This window comes from Protopterus annectens, chromosome 2.part2, assembly GCF_019279795.1.
Source record: "Protopterus annectens isolate FY-2018-M chromosome 2.part2, PAN1.0, whole genome shotgun sequence".
Taxonomy (NCBI): Eukaryota; Metazoa; Chordata; order Ceratodontiformes; family Protopteridae; genus Protopterus; species Protopterus annectens.
The window spans coordinates 1,107,097,458-1,107,122,381 of record NC_056730.1 but is presented as its reverse complement, the minus strand read 5'-3'; the positions used below and the strand labels follow the sequence as shown (position 1 = coordinate 1,107,122,381).

The following is a 24,924-nucleotide window of genomic DNA, read 5'->3' as shown; positions in this document are numbered from 1 at the left end:
AAATGAGGCACTGAAATTAGTCAGTAATGAGGATTTGTGGTCAAGTATCATTTGCCAAAATGAACTTTTTGCATCCAAGACAGTGGCATTTGGTATTAGAGCTGTGACTTCCTTGACTGTGTGGATGATGCAGTCTCTTTAATGCTTGGTTCAAATCTCTTGGGTCAATACATATTCTGATTTCGTCTGAGCCTTTTTTGTGGGCTGCTACCATGGACAACACCCATTCAGTTGGTTCTGTGACTGGACAAATTACACCTTGCTGCACCATTTTATCCAACTGTGCTTTAATTTTATTCCCCATAGCTATCTGAACTTTTCTTGCTGGTCTGAACACTGGACTGACCTCTGGGTCTAACTTCATAGAATACACAACTGGAAGTTTGTCCAACTTGTCATCAAAAACATCAGCATACTCTGAGAAAATAGCTTCAGTAAAACTGGAACTAGTATATGTGTTTATATAGGTTCATAGGTAGGTACTAGGCTATCTGCCCGAGGGCATTTATAAGCCTAGTCAGAGTGTGTCAGCTTTCGCCGCCCCATTGATTAATTAACTGAGCCTCTGTCAAGAACAGCCAATGAAGTGATCCCAGGGGTGTATTTTCTGTTACCCATCCACTCGTCAAGGTTTCTCTTGAAGAGTGTTAGTGAGGGGATCTGCCTAATGTAGTTAAGAATTTTGTTCCAAAGCATGGGGAGTCTCTGTGACAGGAATCTAGCCCTCCAGCATGTTCTATTTATTGTTGTGGCAAGGTTTAGCTCACTAGAGCGAGTGGCTCGCAGTGACTTGGATTTCTTTAGGTGGAGCATGTCCATCAATTCTGAGTTGGACATGGCTTTGTAAGTCAGACAGAGATCACCTCTGAATAATCGATATACCACTGAGTACAGCGGGAGTTTTTCCAGTCAGGCTGCATAGGACATATGCTTGAGACCAGTAATCCTCTTAGTGAGGTACTTTTGTGGTCTTTCCAGCTGTTGGAAGTGTCTTGTGAGGTACATCCCAAATGGGACATTGTACTCTATGATGGGTCTGATGAGTGATGAGTAGAGGGGCACTATAACCTCTTTATTTCTAGATGCGAACCCTTTAGTAATTAGATGGGCTACATAGAAGGATTTCCTAACCACTTTGGCAATATGATTGTCAAAGGAGAGATTACTATCTACCTGGGTCCCCAGATCTCTTATTACCTCTTCTGTATTAAGGGGGCTGGCACCTATGTGGTAAATCATGGGTGTTTTGTTTTTCCCAAACGGGATGACTATGCATTTTTTGGCATTTAGCTTGAGACCATGACTTTGACATCAGGTGTCCGTCTCAGTAAGGCCCTTTTGGAGAATGTCCGTGTCAGCTGGCGAGCCAGTTATGGCTCCCAGTTTGCAGTCATCGGTGAACTTGGTTAGCCATAGTCCTCCTGTGTTTGCCTGTACTTCTGAGAAGTATATGCCGAACAGTAGGGGTCCCAGGACCAAGCCGTGTGGAACACCACTTGTGACTGGTTTAAAGTCAGACCTGGAGCCTGCTATTCTTACCATGTGAGTTCTGTCTGTAAGCCAGTTGGCAACCCATCTCATGACATAGGGGTTTATGTTCAGGCTGGTGAGGTTTTTCTATAATTCCCAAGTGGGGAATGGTGTCAAAAGCCTTGGTGAGTTCAAGGTAGGCTGTGTGAACTACCTTCCCCTCATATATGGCCTTGGTGACTGTCTTGTAGAAGTCAACCAGGTTTAGTAGGCATGATCTGCTCTTAACAAAGCCAAACTGGGTCAGGTCAAGTGTTTGGAGGTTTCCAATGTCTTTGTTAATGAGTTCCATGATGATGCGCTCCATAGGCTTGCAGACTAGGCTAGTCAGGCTTATGGGGCGATAGTTACCAGGGTCAGTTGTGGCCCCTCCTTTGTGGAGTGGAATAAACTTTGCTGTGTACCATTCTATGGGCACATAGCCTGTGGAGAGGCTGAGGTTGAACAGTGTGTTTAGGTGGGGGGTTAGTTAATTCTGTAGATTGTGCAAGACGCAGCCTGGGACACCATCTGGCACCATTGACGCTGTGCTTTTGGCTTTTGAAAGGGCTGTTTTCACCTGTGCATCTGTGATGTCCGGGACACTACACTTTTCCAGTATTGTTAAGGGCCCTTTTGGGGGTGAGAGGGGGCTGAAGTTTGCACTGAATCTATCTGCCAGGATGTTGGCAATATCAGTGGCTTCTGTATATTTTGTGCTATTTTGCACTAGCTCAGAGCATATCTGCGAGTTGCCACTTAGATTCTTGACATAGCTAAAGAAGGCTTTGTGGTTATCTTTCGAATCCTTGGCTATTTTTCTTTCAAGGTTAGCCTTGGAGGATTTTATGAGGGACCTTAGTTTCTTACTGATACTGATCAATGATGTCTTTCCTTCTTGGGATTTGCTTTTTTTCTGAACTAGTTTCCTCCTTGTATTGTATAGCCTGTTTATGGCAGGGTCCACCAGGCTAGTTTCCTTCTCTTAGGGGAGTGAGTCTTGGTTTTGCCAGGGATGGCATGATCCATGCATCCTTGTAGGTGCTCATAGAGTGCATTTGTAAAGGTTCCTGCATCTTGGACAGTGTTATCCTTTAGCGTGGGAGCTGTGAAACTTACCACCTCTGTCTTAAGTAAGGTGAAGTTTGCTATAGAAAAGTTTTTCACTGTGGTTTTCTTGGTTGGAGGTGGTAGTGTAGTGTGGACATCCAGAGTGATTAGTTTATGGTCTGATCTAACCAGTGACGGGTTGACCTCTGGTGTGGAACACCTGTCGCCCATGTTGGTGATAACCAGCTCCAATATGTTTTCACCTCTGGTAGGGGAGTTTACCAACTGATCCAGGGCATTTGAGTTGATAAATTCCAGGAAGCGCTGGACCTGGGAGTTTGTACTTGAGTAGTTTTCCCAGTTAATGGTAGGGTAATTGAAATTGCCCAATATTAGGGTATTCGGTAGGACCTTCATGTTTTCCAGAGTTTTCAGAAAGGTGGAGTGGTGGTCCTGGGTAATGGAGGGAGATCTGTAGCAGGCCACAATTTGCATTGCAGATTTGCCTGATGTTAATTGCACATGGATGATCTCGAAGGTATCATGCTGCACCACTAACCTGGAGGTGTAGGTATCCTTGATGAATATGGATACACCCCCTCCTTTTGTGTTTTGGTCCATGTTCTGTGGCCGAAATGCGTGGTATGAGTTGTAGCCCGGTAGTGCTGGGGTGCTCTGTGGAGCCTTGAACCAGGTTTCAGTTACTGCACAGATGTCGACGTTCTCCATACTGAGGAGTGCTTTGAGCACGTGCATTTTGAGATTTAAACTCCTAGCATTGAGTAGCATAACCCTCATTTTTTATTTGTGCTGTTTACGGAGGTGGGTTTGACTTTTGAACCTTACCTAAAAAAGACACTATGGGGGCAGCAAGAGCCTTGGCCAGTATTCGAAAGCCTAGGGGTGACAGATGCAAGCCATCTCTTGTGAAGCAATGAGGCTTGTCGAGCATGTTGTCCCAGGCTGACAGACACTGGGTCGCCTTTGAATGACACCAGAAGCTTAGCCAGTTGTTGAAATTGATCATTTTTTCTTTATATTGTGGTATTATTCTTGGTGAGGGCAGAATGCTACTCAGGGTCAGGGTCATGCCCACCTGGGCTACATGATCAGAGAGCTCTTCCATGTCTCTTTTCATGTAGTCCAGGGAGGTACGTCTCAGGTCATTCACACCAACATGAACAATGTCAGAGTCATATTTGTACTTGTTCTGGAGTGACCTGAGTGCTTGTGTTATGTGGCGGATTCTGGCTCCCGACAGGCAGCTAACAGTAACCTTCTCCTTGTCCAGCCTAGTGAGTGGGATGTCAGTGTGCCTGACTATAGAGTCACCTATCACTAGTGTGTTAGGTATGTTATTTCACCTTAAGGGCTGTGATTGTGCGGCACACTGATTTTGTGCTTTATGTGTTGTCTAGTTTGTGACGGGAGGTGCAGGTTTTTTGGGTGTCTGCTTTGGAGGTCTCTGATGCTTTTGCAGGTTTGTATTTAGAGCCTCCGAGTATGATTTCATGTATTTATGTGTATTTTTTGCCAGTGCTGGTTTAGAATGTCTATGTGAGGCTGGAGGTGTGGTGCAAGTGTTAACCTTCTCCTCATGACTGCCTGTTCCAGTCTTGGATGGAGAGAGCTTAGCCTCCAATTTAGCTATATAATTGCATTTCTCGCATATGTTAATGTTTTGTGGTAGGAGAGGGTTGCTGTGTACATGGGGCAGTTGTAACATTGCCTCAGGATACCCGGGTTCACCAGCTGGACTGGAGAGTATACCTGAAATTGCCCTTTGGTCATGCCTGAATAGTAGGGTGAGCTGCTTAGTCACTTGGTTGGTGAGGGGTGAATAATGAGCCTTGCCCTGCTGGGCAATCAAGTGTCAGTTTATATTAGTGCTTGCTATTAGGTCTGAGCAAGTGCTGGACTGTAGAATGCTTTTTAAGTGCTTAGGTTGAGAGTTAGACTACATTCAAGGGAAAAATTGAAGAGGAGACTTGGTGGAGCCGGGATAAATTTAACCCTAGCTAACCGGCGCTGCCCAGACGTGCAAAACCGGGCAAACATGTTTTTTACAGCAGGGAAATGAAGGAGATAGAAATTAGCCCAAAATGGCCTATAAACTACTAACTTCTGGGTTGGAACCACTCCTCCAGGGACAGATGACTGCTCAAAGCTCCCTCTCTCACAGGTGAACAGAGAAACCTCCTTCTATCCAAGTAAGGTATGGGCAACTCAGAAAATTGTAACACAGCCCTGAATTCAGCACTAGACTGAAAACAGCTTAGAAAGGTGGGAAACAAGGAATTTTTTTAAAAAAGATAAGGCAAAAACAGTAAAAAATATACTTAAAACAGCTTTAAACAACTACAAACAGTAAATAAATACACTTAAAACAGCTTTAGTTGACTACAAGCAATCAGAAAAGGCTTTTAAACAAATTACCCAATTAACCAGTAAACAAATCTCAAAACTGAGCCCTGTTCCTGTAGTCTTCAATCAGACAAGTTCTAACTGCACACTCCTGCCACTGGGGTGCAGGGGAACCTTCTCCAAAAAAGAAGGCCTGGATTAGTGCTCAAGTTATACAAACAAAGCTATATTCATCAGGCCTGGATCTAGTCTATGCTATAGCAAACAAGGCGCACCAATTTCAGTAAGAAACAGTTCAAATATGCAGACACTATAAGCCTTTAACCAGAAATTCCCAGCTCAGAAGGGCAGAGTCCAGCCTCTCCTCCCACAAGAGTGCAGACCACGAACCTCCTTAATGTAAAATAACTGGCCTGAAGCCCAAGTGCTTAAACCAGAAGTAATACACTTTTAGAATAACAGACACTGAGCCTTCAATCAGCAGTTCCCAACTTAGAAGGATGTAAGCTACCTGTCCTACCACAACAGTGCAGACCACAAACCTTCTTAATGTAAAACAACTGGTCTGAATCCCAAGTGCTTAAACCAAAAGGCTTAGAATGATAGTTACACCAAGCAGTATTAAATACAATTGAGTACTTTAAAGATGACGCAAAAGCAAAAAAGCAAAATAAAGTAATAAAGTAGGAAGAAACACAAATACAGTAAAAGCAAATAAAGTGCAATTTTTTTTTCTTTCAGTGAGCAAATGAAATGGGCCCAGGAGGAGTATCCAAATACAAATTTACAAGAGGGGCGGGCAGTTTCAAAGCCACCAAGATGAACACCAAAACAAAAGCAGGTAGGGTGGGTGGGAAACTAACTGAAAAAACAGAGCCACAACTTCCAGCTAGATAGTATCCAATGCAACATAAGTAAATCAGTTTAAATACTGTATTATTTGAAAAAAGTGCAGATAAACATTTACTTAAATTCACTTATACATCCAGTTAATTGCATGTAGGTCTTAGCTGGCCAAAGCTCAGAGTTTAAGCAGAAAATAATCCAAAATGTACCACTTATATAAGGCAGAAGCCGAATATCAATGAAGTGAAATACCCCCACTTATCACTGGCTATGCAGGAATTCTAATGAGCACTAAATTCTAACAAGCATTAACTGAAAAAACAGAGCCACAACTTCCAGCTAGATAGTATTCAATGCAACACAAATAAATCAATTTAAATGCTGTATTATTTGAAAAAAGTGCAGATAAAGATTTACTTAAATTCACTTATACGTCCAGTTGATTGCATGCAGGTCTTAGCTGGCCAAAGCTCAGAGTTTAAGCAGAAAATAATCCAAAATATACCACTTATATAAGGCAGAAACTGAATATCAATGAAGTGAAACTACCCCCACTTATCACTGGCTAAGCAGGAATTCTAACAAGCACTAAATTCTAACAAGCATTAACTGAAAAAATAGAGCCACAACTTCCAGCTAGATAGTATTCAATGCAACACAAATAAATCAATTTAAATGCTGTATTATTTGAAAAAAGTGCAGATAAAGATTTACTTAAATTCATTTATACGTCCAGTTGATTGCATGTAGGTCTTAGCTGGCCAAAACTCAGAGTTTAAGCAGAAAATAATCCAAAATGTACAACTTATATAAGGCAGAAACCGAATATCAATGAAGTGAACTACCCCCACTTATCACCGGCTATGCAGCAATTCTAACAAGCACTAAATTCTAACAAGCATTAACTGAAAAAACAGAGACACAAATTCCAGCTAGATAGTATTCAGTGCAACACAAATAAATCAATTTAAATGCTGTATTATTTGAAAAAAAAGTGCAGATAAAGATTTACTTAAATTCACTTATACGTCCAATTGATTGCATGTCGGCCTTAGCTGGCCAAAGCTCAGAGTATGATGAACTTTAGCAAATTCATTCTCAAACTGTCTCTGAAACGCAACAGTGATTGCACAGGTCTTCGGACTGCATAAAATAGTAAGCTGTAACAGTTCCTAGCCAAATAATATGAAAGCACTACTGAGCCTTTGGTTTGAATTTCTTCACCTCCCTAAGCAACAAGTTTCACACAACTAGCCACACTGAATTGTTCACCAGTTTTCACCTTAGCAAATGTGTCTGCTGACATAACATTACACTTTGAGCTCGGTGGATTTTCCATTGATCTGGACAATACAAAACACTTAATTCTTTGCCAACAAATTAATTTACTACATCAAACTTTTCACCAATTACTGATGCACCATCTACATAGAACGTAGAATTGTAGCTCTCTATATGATCAACTTGCTTTTTTAAGTGACCCTTGTTTACAACTGTGTGGGGTTTACTTGATCTGAAAAACATTTGAAAATGCTTCCATTTTTTACACTTGTGGCATTGCTGACCAAATGCTAAGCATTTTTCTCTTTTAGTCTCATGACTGGCACCACAATTGTGACAGGTACGAATAAAGCTGGATTTGGATTTTGTTGACTCAACCTTGTACTGCACAGAGCATGTCCTTTTCTTAGAACTTGCTGGAAACTATGGGTTTTACCTGGGGAGCCTGCAGAGCTGGCAGGTGCCATGTGCTTAGGCCTGCTTCTGCTAGCCACATGTTGCATGCTGTCTACAGTTGTTCTGGAGCCGGCTGAAACCATGCTTTTATCACTTGCAAGTATACTTGTGTGCCTTTCTGTAACTTCATGGGTTTAACAAATCTCAATAGCTTTGCTCAGTGTTAAATCACTGTCACAAAGCAAAATCTTTCTCACTACAGCACTATTAATAAAACACACAAACCTGTCCTTTATCAACTCATCTTTTAAGTCATGAAAAACCGACACATTTTAGCTTTGTTTCTCAGGTCAGCAATATAAGCTGCAAAAGTTTCCCCTGGTTTCTGATCTCTTGTGTAAAACAAATGCCTCTCTAATGTAATATTTGTCTAGGGGTTACACATTTCCCTGAATTTGCATTTCAAACACTCAGTGTCTCCCCTTGATTTAGCCTGTACAGCAATATGATGGTTTTCACCCTCTCACTCTTATACTGCTGGTGCATACACAAATGAATGCTCTCTTTAAATGGCTTCTGACCCAGCTAGGTTTAGCAAAATGAATGCCCTGGTGCATGTATCTTTGTCAGAATAAGCTGCTTATATAAAAATATCTTATTCTTGCTCAAATATTCTCCAATTCTCTGCAACATTCTGATCAAATACAAGTGGTGGTGGTTTTCAAAATCCATCTGTCATATTAACACATACCAGTGAAGGCTTTTGCAAGTATGCATGGACACACACACACACACACACACACACACACACACACACACACACACACACACACATAGATATGCCAGAAATTTATGCCATTATTTGTAATTATGCCTAATAGCACAACAATCCTCTGAATAACTGAACTTTGCGAAATGAGTCTCTTGAGCACAAGAATACTCTTGAAATCACTGTACTGTAAGAAATCACCTCTTATCAGTGTAAGAAACATTTCAAAATAACTGCACTGTGCGAATAAACAGGGCAGAAGAAGCTCAGTGTAAGAAATATTTCAAAGTAATTGCAGTTTGCAAATGAACTGAAGACAGCACAGTGAAACTTTCCCAAAATGGCTGTACTTTGCTAAGTAAATCTTTACAGTTCAAAAAACACTCTGTAATGGTGGCACTTGGTAAATAGACACACCCAGCACAAGAAACTTTTCAAAATGTCTGTATTTTGACTGTACTTCTTGAAATAGTTGCACTTTGCACACAAACTCTTTGGAATAAATGCACAGTAATAAGCACACACTGTAAGCACTTTTACACACTTTGAGATACTTCAAATAACTCTAGTTATGCCCCGAATACAATGCAAAGTAGTAGTTATGCCAAAACACAGTACTTTGCCAAAAAACATGCAGTCGCCTTGCTTTACTTATGCATAATGTGCCCTTTTTGCCCTTATTACATTCGCTTTGCACTTTTAATCTTTTTCATGCCCATTGTACTTTTCTTCTGCTCGTGTTACTTTAAACATACTCGTTTTGCAGTTCTGAACCCCTTATGTGCTTTTCTGATAATCATTTTATCAAATATCTAATTTTAAACATTTCATTTATTTAATAAACCTTTTGTTAATCTTGCTTGTTTATTAATGTGGGTTCTGCCTTTGTAATGCTCTGTTTTATCTTTCTTATAAAATAAATCATTTGTGCAAATTTTCATTCCCTTTGGTTTATTTTTGGCCCTTTTTTGTGATTGGTTCTCTTAGTTTACCTTCACTGCTAACTCTGCACCTCATAGCTCTGAAAAGCAGTCTCTGGAATCCCGGTTATGACACCATATCACTCATCAATTCAGGATATATATAGACAAGCCTTCATGGGTTCTGTTCAAGCAGCTTTATTATGTACAAACACATCAGGATTGAGGCTTAATAACTTTACTTAGATAAATGAAATGCTCACCAAGGCACCAAAACTCACTTCCAAAAGTATCCACAGGTACCACCAAGGATCGCAAACCAGCTATTGTAGTTTGAAAACACAGCTTTAATAAAAAACAAAAAACACATACACTACTGGCACTAACGTCTCCTGTCTAATATGTTTTCGTTTAAAAGTTACTTCATCAGATGTAGACTGACTTATGAAAGAATCCCTTTATGCTTCCTGTACTCAATAAATTAATTGATTAACCAATGAAGTTAAAGGAATAATTATTAATTAATTAATACAGGGTATTGTGAGTGTAAAGTGACTATGTGCATATACGTTTTTCAAAGTGAACATAAAACCATTTTACTTATTGAAAACCATACTGTCTAATAACCTGTACCTAAAAGTTGATATCTTATGTTAAAACATTCATAAATTAATATAAAAATCCTATGCTTAAGGATTTTTTAAAGAAATGGGTTTACTAAGGCAGTTCTTTACAGCTAGGGAATATCCTACTTGGTTGATAGATCAGGTAGAAAAAGAGGCATGTGAAAGGCGAGTGGATAAATTCAGGCCTATTTTAGGTATTAGTCTTGACAACCAAGAGAATGAGAACCAGGCTAAACAGGATATATACAGAAATGGAAGTTCTAATCTGATCAGGTCTATATTAAATACTGAATGGAATAGATTTGTTGCACTTAACAGATCTCGAAAAGAGACCTAAGAAAGAATTAAAAGTGGTCTTTAGAAATTCATTGAGTTTGAAAAATTTATTAGAGAAAGAAATAGGACAGAACAGTACAACAAAGAAAAGGAAAGGAACTTTTAAGTGTGACCACTGTGCCCAATGCAGCTATATAGCAAACAAGGAGAGTGTCTCCTTGGAAAGTAGGAACACAGCTATTATGAGTAAGGAATATAGTAATTGTGATTCCAGTGGCTTGGTCTATTTAGTCATATGTCAGGGTTGCCAAGCATTTTATATTGGCAAGACAGAACGTAAACTTCGAAGAAGAGTATACAAACATATGTATGAAATCCAGACTCACAAAGACACCAATGCTTTATTTAAGCATAAACAAACGTGTAGTAATGCTTATTACAAGTTCTTTGTTATAGAACAAGTAAAAATGGATGGAAGGGGTGGCCTATGGGAGGAAACAATAGAATATAAAGAGTTATGGTGGCAGATCACCCTTCAAGCAAATACATTTCCTAGTCTTAACGACTACATCTCAATTGCCCCTGTGCTTAAACTAAGGGCAGCCAAACTTTAATGATGCTTTTAATAGAAGAAAATGTTTTGTTAGGTTTTTGCAATGTGTATTTAATTTTTATAACTTTTATAATATGTATTTATATATTTTAAACAGAATTTTAGGATTGAAATGGTTTTTAATATGAGTATATTCATTTGTATATTGATGTCAATGCCAAATCACAAAGTTTATGTTTGGCTGTATTTATCTTTATGAGTTCAGAGTGTAATTATTAGAGTGGACACTAGAGGGAGGCTTAAGTCTATTATTTATAATTGTATGTATTTTTTTTTTGAAGTTTTAAAAGACTTAAGCATAGGATTTTTATATTAATTTATGAACGTTTTAACATAAGATATCAATTTTAGGTAGAGGTTCTTAGTATGGCTTTATGTTCACTTTTCACTTTGAAAACTATATATACACATAGTCACTTTACACTCAAAATACTCTGTATTAATTAATTAATAATTATTCCTTTAACTTCATTGGTTAATTAATTAATTCATTGAATAGAGGAAGCATAAAGGGAATGTTTCATAAGTCAGTCCGCATCTGATGAAGTAACTTTTAAATGAAAGCGTATTAGACAGGAGACGTTAATACCAGTAGTGTATGTGTTTTTTGTTTTTTTTTTAGTAAAGCTGTGTTTTCAAACTATAATAGCTGGTTTGCGATCCTTGGTGGTACCTGTGGAAACTTTTAGCTTTGATAAACCTATAAACGAACTAGCTATTACACTCATACGTGCTCACTCTCTAGCTGCATTCTCAAAATGGCACTGAATCTAGCACATGCTTGCTATTTATATGCACGTGATGACCTTGAAATGCTTCTTAAACGTATAACACACACTATTCTACATCTGTGATCTGACCCATTAGATTTTTTTATTTCCTTCCAGAATGCTTTAGGTTGGAAAGAGAAGATATGCTGTCTGTTTCAAAGGTGGAGGGCCTTGGTACCAATTTGCCTATTCTAGTGACATTTCTAAGTTCTAGGTAGGTGTAATCGAGCATTGTTGGAATTAGATTTCCATAATTTCTGTGTGGCCTCGCTTTTCAATGATTTTTGTTAATACTGTCTGTCAGCCAAGGGCGCTTCTGCTCTCACACCCATCAGTGAGTGTGTATCGATGGGTGTATGTTTTGCATTTGGTGGGGAGGATCTGCTATTAATTATTTCTAGAAGATCCTTCATAGTTTTGAGTGTCTAATAGAATAGAATGGGGCAGTGGTCACTGATAGAATTGGGCTGTATTTCAATATTAATGTCTCTGCGTTTTATATTTGAAATTATAATTTCCATGGTAGAGTGCTTCCCTGTTTGATTGCTGGGCCTGGTGGGTTGCTGTAGCAACTAATCAGGAAGACTGGTCTGTAACATTTGTTGGGTTGTGTTCTGCCTGGTCCTGATGCATTTATGTTGCAGTCACCTCATGTAGTACAGTTTTTGGAGAAACCTTGGGAGAACATATTACATAATGTTTACTGTAAAATTGGCATGGAAGAGGTAAGGGGCTATAAAAGGAGTCTATGTGTAAATGTGTATGACAATGTGTATGACCTCCCAGGATGATATGGGCATTGATCCAGTATGAGGACTATATCATCAGTTGTCTGGGAAGTCTTGGTTTCAGTAATTTGTAAGGATGAGCACAATCACTTTTACTGATTGGTCTGTTGTCGATGGTAATATGGTAATTTGTATGGATGGAGTTGGGGGCAGAATTCATTGTTGATTCAGATTTCAGGTATGTCGGTAGTATGTGGATCTTCTTGAGTGATCCAGCTTTCTACCTTTATCCATTTGTTATTGATGCTGCATGGAGTAATGCAAGTGATTCTCAGGTGTCTGGTAGTATGAATACATTTACTAGAGGATGGAATTAGTAGAGTTTGTGAGCTAGGTCCAGGGTGAGTTGTATGTCACCAGAGCAGAATAGTTTATAGAATAGATAGTACAACTTTGCTAATAGTTCTTTGAACTTATCTGAAGGGGATACTTTGAACTTATCTGAAGGGGACACTGAGTTTTCTAGGAGATAAGTATGAATAATATTTTTTATTTACTGATAAAAAGTAGTAGTGGTGTGCAGTCATTATTGAGGGTATATGGTGAAATGGGGTAGAGACCGTGGCTTGCTTTGCCTAAATAAAGGTTGGAAGGTATATTTTTGTGGAAGTGAATCTGAGCTGCAGGATGAGTATAATACAGGAAGTTAAGAGCTAGATTATTTTGAGGAGTTGTGTCGGTGTCATATTGGCAGTGCTGGGAGAATTATAGGAAGTGGAAACAGTGCAATAAAGTATTGCAGGTAGGATGGGATAGTCATTTGGGTGTCAAGCCTATAAGGTGAAGAAGTTAGAATAGAGTGTGCCTAGACTATATGACACCTAGACTTAGTTTCCGCAATTAGGAGAGAATAGATGCAAGGGAGGTAGGCTATTTTATCCACCAGCTAGTCTAAGCTACCACCAGTAGTGTAAATAAGAGTGTGTGGTGGGTTGGTCAGTCTGCCAACTAGACAAATTGGCCTATTTACTTTCTATACTTAGATGCCATCAGTACTAAGGAAATTATAGTTGCCACCAATAATGGGCAAAAGGTAGAAAGGTTGTCTGGTTTATATGCTACCTGTTCAATATGGTAGAGAGAGAGAGTAAAACTGGTCTAGCTGTACATAGCCATTTGCACCCAGTACTGAGAATGAGAGGAAAGAGTGTGGTAGAGTTAATCCAGTTGCCACCTAGACATGGATGCCACTTGTTAAGAAAAAGGGTAACAAAGAATTGCTAGTTGCAACCTATATTTTGAGTGAGAGTGTGGTGGGGTTTGTCTAGCTTTCACCTAGACTTAGATGCCACCAGTAAAGAAGGAAATTAACAGTGAATTGAAGGTAGGGGTGAATTAAGTGGGTTGGTTAATTTGCTAAATAGGTTTGAATGTCACCAAAATGAGACAAAGAGTGAGGTGTAATTTAATTAATATGCAAGATGTGAGGTGTGTACTGTATTATGAAGATGGTAGGTTGTACTGCATGTACTGAAGTCAGAGAAATGGATGTGGTAAAGTGCGTAAGATTGCTTAGCAATATTCTAATTTAGATGCCTAATACTTTAATTGCACTTGGGCTTGAGAGAAATAGTAGCGTGTTATGGTGTTAGCTCTGATAGCTCATTAGAGGTTTTCTCTAATTGGTTGAATGTTGTGTGGGATTGGCCTTAGAATGTATAAATGTAATGATATGGGGTGGGTGGGTGGTAATGGGGATGGGAGGATAGTGAAGCTACTGTCTCTGGCTACTGCCTTAAGAGGTATGTCTGAAGGGGTCAGAACATTCCTGTCCACCTTTTAAATGCCTGGTGCATACCCTTGACCATCCTACATCTGGATCTCAGCAATTCCAGTGAGCACATCCATATGGTGCATCATGCTCAGGTTGGTGACTGTGTGTGGGGTCATGCTGCCTGCTTTTTCAGACACCTGGTTGGTGTCACGTGGAATGATGGCCATGTTGTGGCACAACAGATTCTTTCAGCTTGCTTTGAGGAGTTAAAACCTTAAGAATACAATGTTGCATATTGATCTTTCCATTCCACCTATTAAGTATGGCAACATCCTAAGCATTATAGAGGCGGCCTTGCGGGAGAAGGAACTGCATGTGCTCTTATAACTGGATGAACAGCTGATGATGGCCACTTTAAGAAACTTTCTGGTAGTGTTCTTGGTTTATACACACCCAGGTTTGCAGGCCCTGGAACTCTTCAGAAACTTACAGCAGTCTTCTCTAAGATCATTTCAGAGGATCGCCCTCATCTGGCAGACATGGACACTCTGCAGTGTCAGTCATTCCTGTCCACAAAGAGAGTTCAGGTGGTCATGACCTCAGTAGCTGGTATGAAGATTCAACTTCAGTAACCTTTGTGAAGATGCACCAGTGAGTCCAGGACCTGGCCTTTGTGCATCTTCTTGGCTTAATAGTGCCAGCGATCTTCATTGGGCCTTACGCCCACATAAGGACGTGAGTGTCTCAGTGGAATATGAAATGTTAGTTATTACAAAAGGATCACTTATTCGTGGATTTACTTATGGTTTCAGGCCCATGTCACTGGGCTGTGGGGTGGTAAACCATCCTCACCGTCTCAATAAGAGCCTTTTCTTCCTGCAGCAGAATTCATCACAGGTTCTGACTATACATGCACCATCAGTGGATTGACAAGCCTTAGTTAACAACTTCTTGGATCAGGGCAGGAAGTTTCAAATAAATCAGCTGGAGCTATGAGCTGTGTTTGTTCCTTAAATGCTCTGGAATGAGAGTCGATACTAAAGCCCCTCCTGCTTCAGTACCACAACCATTCCATGGTGAGAAAGTAACTTCAGCGAACATCAAAATGATATACATATGAAACATACATTGCACTAAATCAAACCCACCCAAGTGGGGGACCTCACCCCCACATCCCCCAATGTGGGGGGCTGCACCCCTGCACACCCCCTAACTATATATACCCAACTCTGAGATCACACTACAGTGGGGAAAAGGGCATAGTTGATTACTTACCTTGTAAAAAATGTTGATGTTCGCTGAAGTTAGTTTTGATAGATAGGGTAGATGAATAAGCCATCAATGAAAGAAGATTTCAACAATGTAATATAGTCTCAATGTAAAATATCCTACTACCACATCCATCACCACCAATTCATGATTTTTATCTGGAACAGTCAGTGTGATTTATGAAACCTCATACCATTGTTGAATGAAAATTTCAGGAAATGACTTAACAGTAGCCTTTGTGAATCTGTTATCTTTTATTCCTTATATCATCATTAAATGCATAGCATATCTTAATTTATCTTCAGGTCGAGATAGAATAGGGTATGAACATCCCTGTGGCATTTGGGACGTAATTATAAGAACCAAAGTGACTTTTTATTTGGACAGTGCTGGCAAGCAGTCTTGATATTTCTGAATTGTACTGCCTCATTTAAATATTAATTTTTCTTGTGTTGCTCCCCAGCGGCATAGCTGGCCTTAAGCATAGGCAAATTAGGTGACCATCTGGGGAGCTACTCTAGCAGGAGCACTTTTCAAGTATGTATTTGTTTATTTTTTGTAGTAAAGAAATGGTTTCTTTAAAATGTGTTGAATGAATGCACAAAAAATTGAAGAGTAAGGCAAAGTGTGAAAAAAAGGAAGTCAAAAGTAATCTGGATGGTGTAGGTGGACCAGGATGTGGGCACCAGGTAGTGTGGGGGGGGCAAGTGCTGTGGAGCCCTTTTGCCTAGGGCACCAGTTGACCAAAAGCCGGCCCTGCCTAGTGATCTGAGTGTCTGTAACTAGCCACCACCCTCCTTTAGCATTTTACCTCTTAGCTGTTGATCTACCCCCCAAATTTGCCCTCAGTAAGCAGGTATCCCTAAGCAAAGGAGCAAACTGCCTCATGGATGGAATCCATATTAAACAGCCAGCTAAGACATAGGCCCCAGTAATTTATATATATATATATATATATATATATATATATATATATATATATATACTGCGGTAGCGTTGTTGCCACACAGCAAGATGTTGTCCTGTTCGATTCTCAGCTAGAGCGTCTTCTGTGTGGAAGCATGCGTGAATGAGCATGCCTTCGTTGAAGGCTGTGCGTCAGGGCACGTAAAAATCCAGTACCAAACATTAGCGGACCGGAGTTCCGCTGTGGTGACCCCTAACCGGGATAAGTCGAAAGACACAACAACATATGTATAAATATATATATATATATATATATATATATGTCCTGCTCCCCACCTCTACCCCAGCCAGCTTGGAGTGCTGCACCTAACAAAAATGACTACTTCCCTATGGATGTGTTCCAGCTAGAGTGCAGAGTACTCTTTAGCAAGCCTGCTGCTTCTCCATTTGTTTCTATGCTTCAAGGTAGCACATTGTTCATCATCAGCTGATATTTAAGAAGCAGCATCTTGCATCATCATCTCTTTGTAGTGTGTGAGCCATCACTTACCACTAAGTTCCAGTCCTCGCCAGCAGGCTGAACCCAGTATTGCTGCTCTACTTGAATTTTAATCACTGGAAATACAATCAGGGTTTCGTTCCTCTTCACCACAAACAGACTGTGTTCCTCATGAATAAAATAATATTATATAGTTGTCACAACTCCTTCTCTGTTATGTATGACCTGCCCTCAAACCAAATGTCAACAGTGCTTTTTATGTAAGATTAATGCCGTAGCATTTGTAAGTTGGGGTACCATTCTTCATTTCTTTTATAATGGGAAAAGCAGCTGCATGAAAATCTACACCAGTTTGTTGTAACGCCACCTTGGTCCACATCAAGAGATGAAGCAACTATCCCTTTTAACGTCTGTCATTAGCCAAATAAAAAAGGTGTAATAGCTTATGTGTACATCAAAGGTTTTACAGGCAGCTGGCCACAGGTTAACATCATTATTTAATACCTGCAGATTACTAAGCTTTTAAAAGTAATGGTAGTCATCTTCATATGCTGTTTCTTGTGAAAAGTATATGAAGTGTCATTTGGTTAAGTGCCAGTCTCATTATGTAGAGAAAGGGCACACTTTGGGCATTTTTTTGGCAGATAATGCTGCATTTTGGAAAATGAAGCTTTACATCTGCTTAACTTAGTTAAGTCCAACAGAATTTCGTACACTTTGAGATGGAAACATAGTGAATGACCAAAGGGGAAACAGACAAGGAACACTACCAACTCTTCCACTCCAAATCCTTCCGTCAAAAAAAAAACATAAGCTATCACCTACATTAAGATGATATGACCTGACTTGAGGCATGTGGGGATCTCCCAGCACATTTCATCACAAAACTTCCCACCAACAGAATCCACTTTCCATGACTGAAGCTTTTGGTGAACAGGAGTCAATGACTAGCTCCTTCCCTGACTCCTTTTTGGTGATCTGTAGTAGACTCTATTTATGCTGATGGTAGTCCTATATATATTTATTTACTTTAAGGACTCTATTATAATATCTTCTTTTGCATCTTTTTTTTTCTTCTTTTAGGCATTTTATGGCCAGTGTTTTGGTGAGAATGCTGTGGTTGTCATTAAAGATTCTATTCCGGTAGATGAACGCAAGCTGGACCCAAACAAGGTACTATGTTATTTAAATAAATGCACATTACATATAGTGTAAATATGTGAGAAAAAACATTTCTGTGACATGCTCTAAACAGATTTTCTTGTATATCTATGTTATTGTGAGGCAAAAGCCAAAAGGGCATTAAAAACTACCATTATTAGCAGTTGCAATTCTTTAAAATGAGGCGAGATGCATTATAAGTTGCAATGTTTTTTCACATGTATGCATTTTAATAGTGGGCCATTCTAAACTGAAGCATCTAAGGCACTTTGTTTTATGTCTGTTTTGATGCTGTACTAATTAATGTTGTGCTTTTTTACTTTTTTTTTTGTTTGGCTTTGTGATAATTACCCCAGTTGTAGTATTATGCATTGGGTATTCCTTTAAAGCATTTGACTTTTCTTATCTCCTCATCTGTCTTTCTGATTTACTTTATTCTGTACGCTCACTCTAGAGGCACTCCAGTAAAAGAGATACTAGTTACACCTTTAATATAACAAGCCCCGTTATCACTTGATTGACTCTAGCTTGATATAAAACAAAGGATCATATCCATTTCACATGGTCGCATTCGCTCTGTATGTGACAGTGTAAGGCTTCACTCATTCAGTGTTGCATGCTGGCAAAGACTTTGCACATTGCTTTACTGCATTGATTCTTTTTTTATGTTTATTCAAACCAAAAACAAATAAAACAATAGTCAGCTAAGTCTAGTGTGCTGTTATAGGTCATTATGAGCTCCCTGCTGTCTGTAATGACTGGCATAGCTATATTTAGGTGGAGGAACTTGAAAATATTAGTAACACATGATGTAGATACATCAGAACTGTTATAGAGTCCACTGTTGGACATTTCACTGTCAGTTACAGTTTGGGTCAATAACTTGCATTATTGAAACCTGCATTATGTACAAATGAACATAGCTACAAATCAAAATGCAGCATATGAACAGTTGCAGCATTCAACCAATGATCAGTAGTGGGATTGGAGAGGCACTTCCACTTTATTATTTATCAAGATGCTCATTTTTGAACTTCTTTGTGGGCTACAGCATACACCTAAGAGTAATTGGTCTGTATCGGATAATCAAAGTTTGAAAAGAGCGAATGCTCTTACATTGACTGCAAAATAGAGAAACCACAGAATCCCTAACATCTGGAACAGCGATGCAATCTCGGAGTTGGTATATTTAAGTAGGGGGTGTGGGGAACAAAGCCCCCCCACTTTACTTTGTGTGTGGATTTGGGGGGGGTTGTTGTTTCTTTTTTTTTTTGTTTGTTTTTTTTGAGCAGCAATTTTTTTTCCCTGGGAAAGAAAATCGCTGCTCTAGACATTTGATATTCTGTTGTTTCGCTATTTTGAGGTCGATTTAAGAGCATTCACTCTGTAAACTTTGACTATGTAATATAGACCCAGAGTTACTCCTCCTCATACTGAAAATACAGTTGTTGCTACATAAATAAAACACTCTTTTGTTGCAGGAATATATTAGCTGGTATCCATAGTAAATAGCACCAAATCGCAAATCATCTTGTCCATGCCTCTCAGCTTCTTAGCACAAGAAATATACACAAAGCCTAAAGGAAGGAGGGCAGGCAAAGGCCCAAAAATAGAATCAGATAATATAATAACACTACTTGTGTTAACATACCATGGGATCAATGGTAATAGACATTTTTAAAAAATCCTGTCTCCCATGCATCTGTAAAAGTTGAATCAAACTTGAAATACATTATTGTATTCATAATTTGTTGGTTGGTTAGTTAGTTTTTCTGTAGCTAGACATCTGTGGTATACACAGTCAACAATGGGCTATAACTGATGGGTGCAGGGACTGTCTATGGATGAGAATGGTTGACCCTGCTAGTATGATCAGGTTAAAGAGTCGTTAATCTAGGTTTGCCAGACTAATGAGCATTTGTGTAAAGCAAATTGGAATACTTTACTCTGACAATTACATATAAACAGTAAATGACTGTAATTGTTCAACTTGAAGAAAAAAGAGTAAAGATGTCAGAATTTTAATAATTTTCTATATATCTGCTGTAAGACCATTGCTAGAGTATCGTATCCCCTTTTGTATTTTCAGTCAAACAAAAATAAAAAAAAATAGAGAAAGTACAAAGATTTTTACAAGTCCGATTACTGTAGCAAAGTATCCTCGTTATATGGAAAGATTAAAAACTTTGAACTTGTTTTCAGTTCGTGGCAGGTTGCTAGGAGGGGAATTAATAATGATGATGTTTAAATGTTCCAACAACAAGGAATAAGCTGCTATATTAGGTGTAGAGTTTATCCATCGTTATGTGAGAACTAGGAACAATTCTCATTTGCTGGTGTTACCCCCTTTAAGGTCTATGTTATGTAATTCTTTCTTTTCTCGCAGGGTTCGCAGACTTTGGAATGTGTTACCTGTGAAAATATAAAGAAAAAAAAAAAGAAAGTTTGGACATTTTCAAGAAGATGGTAGATAAATGGTTCAAAGGGAATGTGTATGGTTCATAAATAATGCTTATATTTTTGAAATGGTCATCAAATGGCCAATGTGTGTGAAGTTGAATGTGTAGGCTCAGACTTCAATTGTAGCAAGTTATTGAATTGCTAATAATATTAGCTCAGAGTTTGTTTTTAACAACACTGAAACATTGACAAAGTAAATAATTGGCTTTGTTGTAAAACAGGGTATCTGCATTTCCTTCAAGCCTTCAAGGTAGTACAACCTAGGAATTAGGTGGGTCAATGTTGGGGAGGCTTGGCTGCCTGTGAAAAAGAAGTTTTCGTTCAGTTTCAGTGTCACTCTACAGATAATCAGTAACCCAGTTCTGGCTGGTTACAACTCAGTGATCCAAACTATGGTCGAGTGAAATAGAGTCCACATTTCTGTATATGCCGACAGTACTGGAATACTTCCATTTTTAAAGAGGAAATTGCTAATGAAACAAGCCCTTTTTTGATTTTATCATAATACTGTGAAAGCATTTTTTATAACAAGTGTAACTTAGCAGGATTAAATGAGGCAGAATCTAGCCACCCTAATCTCTTACTGCAAAAATAGTTAAATACTGGCTATGGCAGTCATAAAGTATGCATGTAAGACTACAGATAATACATGTCTAAAATTACTTAAACTGTCATTCATCCTCTGATAATCTGCTTTTTCTAATTTTGGGTTATGGGGGAGCAGGAGCAGATCAGTGCAGGCAAGGGTGAGAAAAAATCCTGAGCAGGGTGCGTATATTGCAAGATGTGGACACATAACATGCACACCTACAGGCAATTTGAAGGATCCCTCTTAGCTGTCCAGATGAAAACAGATTGTCCAGATTTTTGTCTCATATTTTTGGCCTATTCTTAAAACTAATGTTTTTCTGGCAAATCAATTCAGAAAACCGGTTATTCTGGCAACTTTCTAAGTTTGTAAGAGCAATATTTAAAATTTGTCTCTGATTCTGGACCTTGGTCCCCCCATTATTTTTGGCTATGTCCAGATTTCTTGAACTTTGAGGTTGAGAGGTAAGACTGGATGACCAATTCATCTGTCTTTATTATTAATTCAGTTGTTAATCAGGTTGTGCAAGTCTGACGGCCCATGGGTATTTTTTAGACATGCCCCAGACCATATGACACAGAACTACTATATATATATGAAATGAAATGCGAGTATTATGTTGCTATTAACTACATTACTACATTGTGAAACTGATACATAAAAAGAAAAGCTGAAAGTTACAAGGGAAGGTTTAGATAAATACCTGAATGGCTATTGTGAAATGGGCATACCAGACCTATTATACTATTATGTAAGGGTGTAGATATTTTTACAAATGCAGATGGAGTTCATATTAAGTTTGTTTCAAGTTAGACACAAAAAAAAATATTACAATATGTGGACAGAAGGGAGTAATTACTTGTGAAATGGGAGAGACTATGACCTAGTATTTTCGTTCAGGATGAGGAAAAACATCGAGTGAGCTGCCAGAAATGACTGCTTTGTGAGTATGTTTGATTTCTCCTGCCCTGCCTTTGTTGTATTCTTAAGCCCAGTGGCTTTTGAGCTGCACATCTATTATGCAAATTTAACTTCACAAAACATTCCCGGTCTTTTCTTATTAGATCCCACTAGTGACCAACACAAGACTGTATTCTAAAACCCCACCCCTTAAAACAATTAAACTTCAGTTTTCCTAGCATTTATACATTATCTTGCCACTCATTATACACCACAGTTACCACAGTAATAAACACTTTGTAGCTACAGTAGAGTCGATTATCCAAACATTGATTATCCAAAATGTCAGTTATCTGAATGAAACCTTCCAAAGTTTTTGGTTAGGAAAACTCATAAAGTCTGAATATGTAAGCATTATACACATTTGCTTCTGTGCATGTTTTGAGCTTGTAGCCCTCTCGTGTGTGAAAAATATTCTTTATTGTCCACTGGAATCGCTGAATCATTGAAAAGTGCATTCCCTGAGTGCAGAAAAAAAAACAAGATTTTAGAAGTTTTTTATCCAGTTCAATTATATGTTTCATTATCTGAACAGTTTGATTATCCAAACTACCCTAGGTCCCAATTAGTTCAGATAATCAACTCTCTGCTGTAACCAGTTACTACCAGCACTTAGTAATGACCTGCAAAGTAGTTATAAAGAGATTAAACAGAATTCACAATGTGTTAAAAGAAGCATCACCATAAAACGTAACACTTTAGTAGCCCTTTGACAAAGCTAAAAGTAGGCCTTGACTAGCAGTACAGATTTAATTAAATTATATTTTTGTATAAGGAGAATGTTTCTTTAGAACAGGTATGTAAGAACATCATGACGTGTCTCGTAAACTTGAGAGATACCAGTTATGTCAGACAGTGTAGCAACTACCTTTGATTCACAGAAAATGCACTACTTCTTGATATAACATTAAATATCTGTGAGAGGTTTAGGTATATCCACACTACTGAGCCTGAGCTCTTAACATCAGTCCCATCCTTTGACCACACATGCACTCACACACAGACACACACAAACATACACACACAAACAGGCCTGCAGATGCACCAGCATATAAGAAGAGGTTCTGCTAAAAAGTCACCTATACTTCAAGAACGTATACATGCAACAAAACCAGAACCTCATACATATAACTTACTGTGCAGAGCTGCAACTGACCATAATACATGACACTTACATAATCACCATGTCATGGTAATGGGGCAGTCTGCAATAATAAAATGTCTAGGGTTATAACTAAACCAAACCAGATCTGATGGCTGATAGGGCAGTCATTATGAATTGGTAACCCCAAAATATCCTAGGAATTAGTGACTCTTTATGTATAAAACAAACATATAATCCAATCAACTTTGTGCATTGCTAGGAAAATTGTTATTTTTACCTGGGAACCAAATTAAGGTAATCTCAGCTAGACATAAATGATTTAAAAGTACTGATGACAAGAAATTATGGTTATTGTTCACAATGGAGTGAAGAGTGTAAAAAGGTCTTCATTCCAGAATGTGGAACAGGATATGATGGGACTGCTGAACACCCCTGTAGGCACGTAAAATGGATGTGCATATCAGCATCCTCCTATTTCTTCATATGGTGCCTATATATCAAGACAAAAATTTGGCAATAATTCATTAACTAAGAACATGGTGTGATAAATGAGGATTCGTTACCTGCAAACCGGAAATGAGACATGCAACCAGAGTGCTTTAGCTTAGTAAGCTTCATTTCTCTCTTGGACAAGAATTGAACTGGAAATTTTCCACCTCCATAATCTTTTTTTAAAACCATTTCAATTCCAAAACAAAAATTAACATATGAAAAATGGACAAGAAAAAAAATTAAAGGTGAAAGTGGCTTTCCTAAATAACAGAAGGTTCATCTATATAATGGGCAGTTACAACTGCTACCTTGGATGGTGTTACTATCTGAATTGTTACTGAAACCTGGCTTCAAGGTCCAAAATGTATGAAACAAATTCCAGAGTATAAGCCCTTTCATTGTACCAAATACAGTGGTATACATGACAGTGTCTCAGCATTTGTAAAAGACCCATAGTTGGCTCAGGTGCCGTTCTCTGATCTGGCTCCCCTCACTCTAAGTTGGGGAGCACTTCAACCCAGATCTGCAACCCCACCCTATGGCCCTCAGCTCTAAATTGTACAGCATGAGGATCTCTTGACAAATTTCCATGATATAAAAAAGTATTGAAAATGCAGTCATTATGGGGGATTTTGGCAACTGAAATATTGAATTGGTAACCTAATGAACATCAAATACATTTATCTTAAATATTAATTAAGTATGATGATAAAGTTAAAGTGTTATTGTTTTTAATAAGGGTGGGAATTTATTAGCATAAAAGGGAGTGACACTTAAGATGATTGTTCTGATGAAATCTACGGACAGTAGATGAAAGCGCTCAGCCTGTATTTTGTAACATTATATTAAAATGGTTTTTAACCAGTTGGAACGTGACACTTATTTTTCTTGGAACCATTTCTTGTGCATCATTCATTTGGTAATTGTTGGGGTTCCTTGATATCGTACTTGGAGAAAGTTAAAGTGTTGAGAAATCCGATCAACGGCTGCAGTACTTTAGATATTATACTGGCCTGCTTCCCACCATGGCTATACTGTCAGAACTAAACAATTTTAGTTTCATCAGCCTAACCAGTATTATTCTATGTAATATCATGGAGAAAGTCAAAGTGAAACTTATCAGAATGGCATGCAAAGGACCTACTTCTGTTACATGTGGAATATAATAGGCTTGTAAAGGAAAGAGCTTTTCTTTTGAATCTGATGAAATTCTTTGAAGAGGTAATGGTAGCACTGGAATCAGTCCAATGAAATCACTGTTCTACTTTTGTCTCAGTGATCTGGCCCATTATTAAATAAAAGGCTGTATTTTGCACCTTTCGAACAAGCCATCTGAAACAACTTGAATACGATACCATTCTTTATGAAAAACAAAATAGATAGCTTGATAACTTCAACCATTCAGAAGGGTTCCCAGAATTGTCTTTATATTCTGTCTCTGATTCTGGACCTTGGTCCCCCCATTATTTTTGGCTATGTCCAGATTTCTTGAACTTTGAGGTTGAGAGGTAAGACTGGATGACCAATTCATCTGTCTTTATTATTAATTCAGTTGTTAATC

At 38.6% G+C, this 24,924-nt stretch overlaps 1 protein-coding gene across 1 annotated transcript in view; it reads left to right on the top strand.

Annotated features, from left to right (window-relative positions):
* The window catches only part of DOCK8 (dedicator of cytokinesis 8), a 1,731,107-nt gene that overhangs the window by 1,496,946 nt on the left and 209,237 nt on the right, over positions 1 to 24,924 (top strand). Inside the window, exon 44 of the mRNA XM_044064485.1 lies at positions 17,680 to 17,769. Coding sequence (XP_043920420.1) covers positions 17,680 to 17,769 — 90 coding nt within the window. The remainder of the gene's footprint in view (positions 1 to 17,679; positions 17,770 to 24,924) is intronic.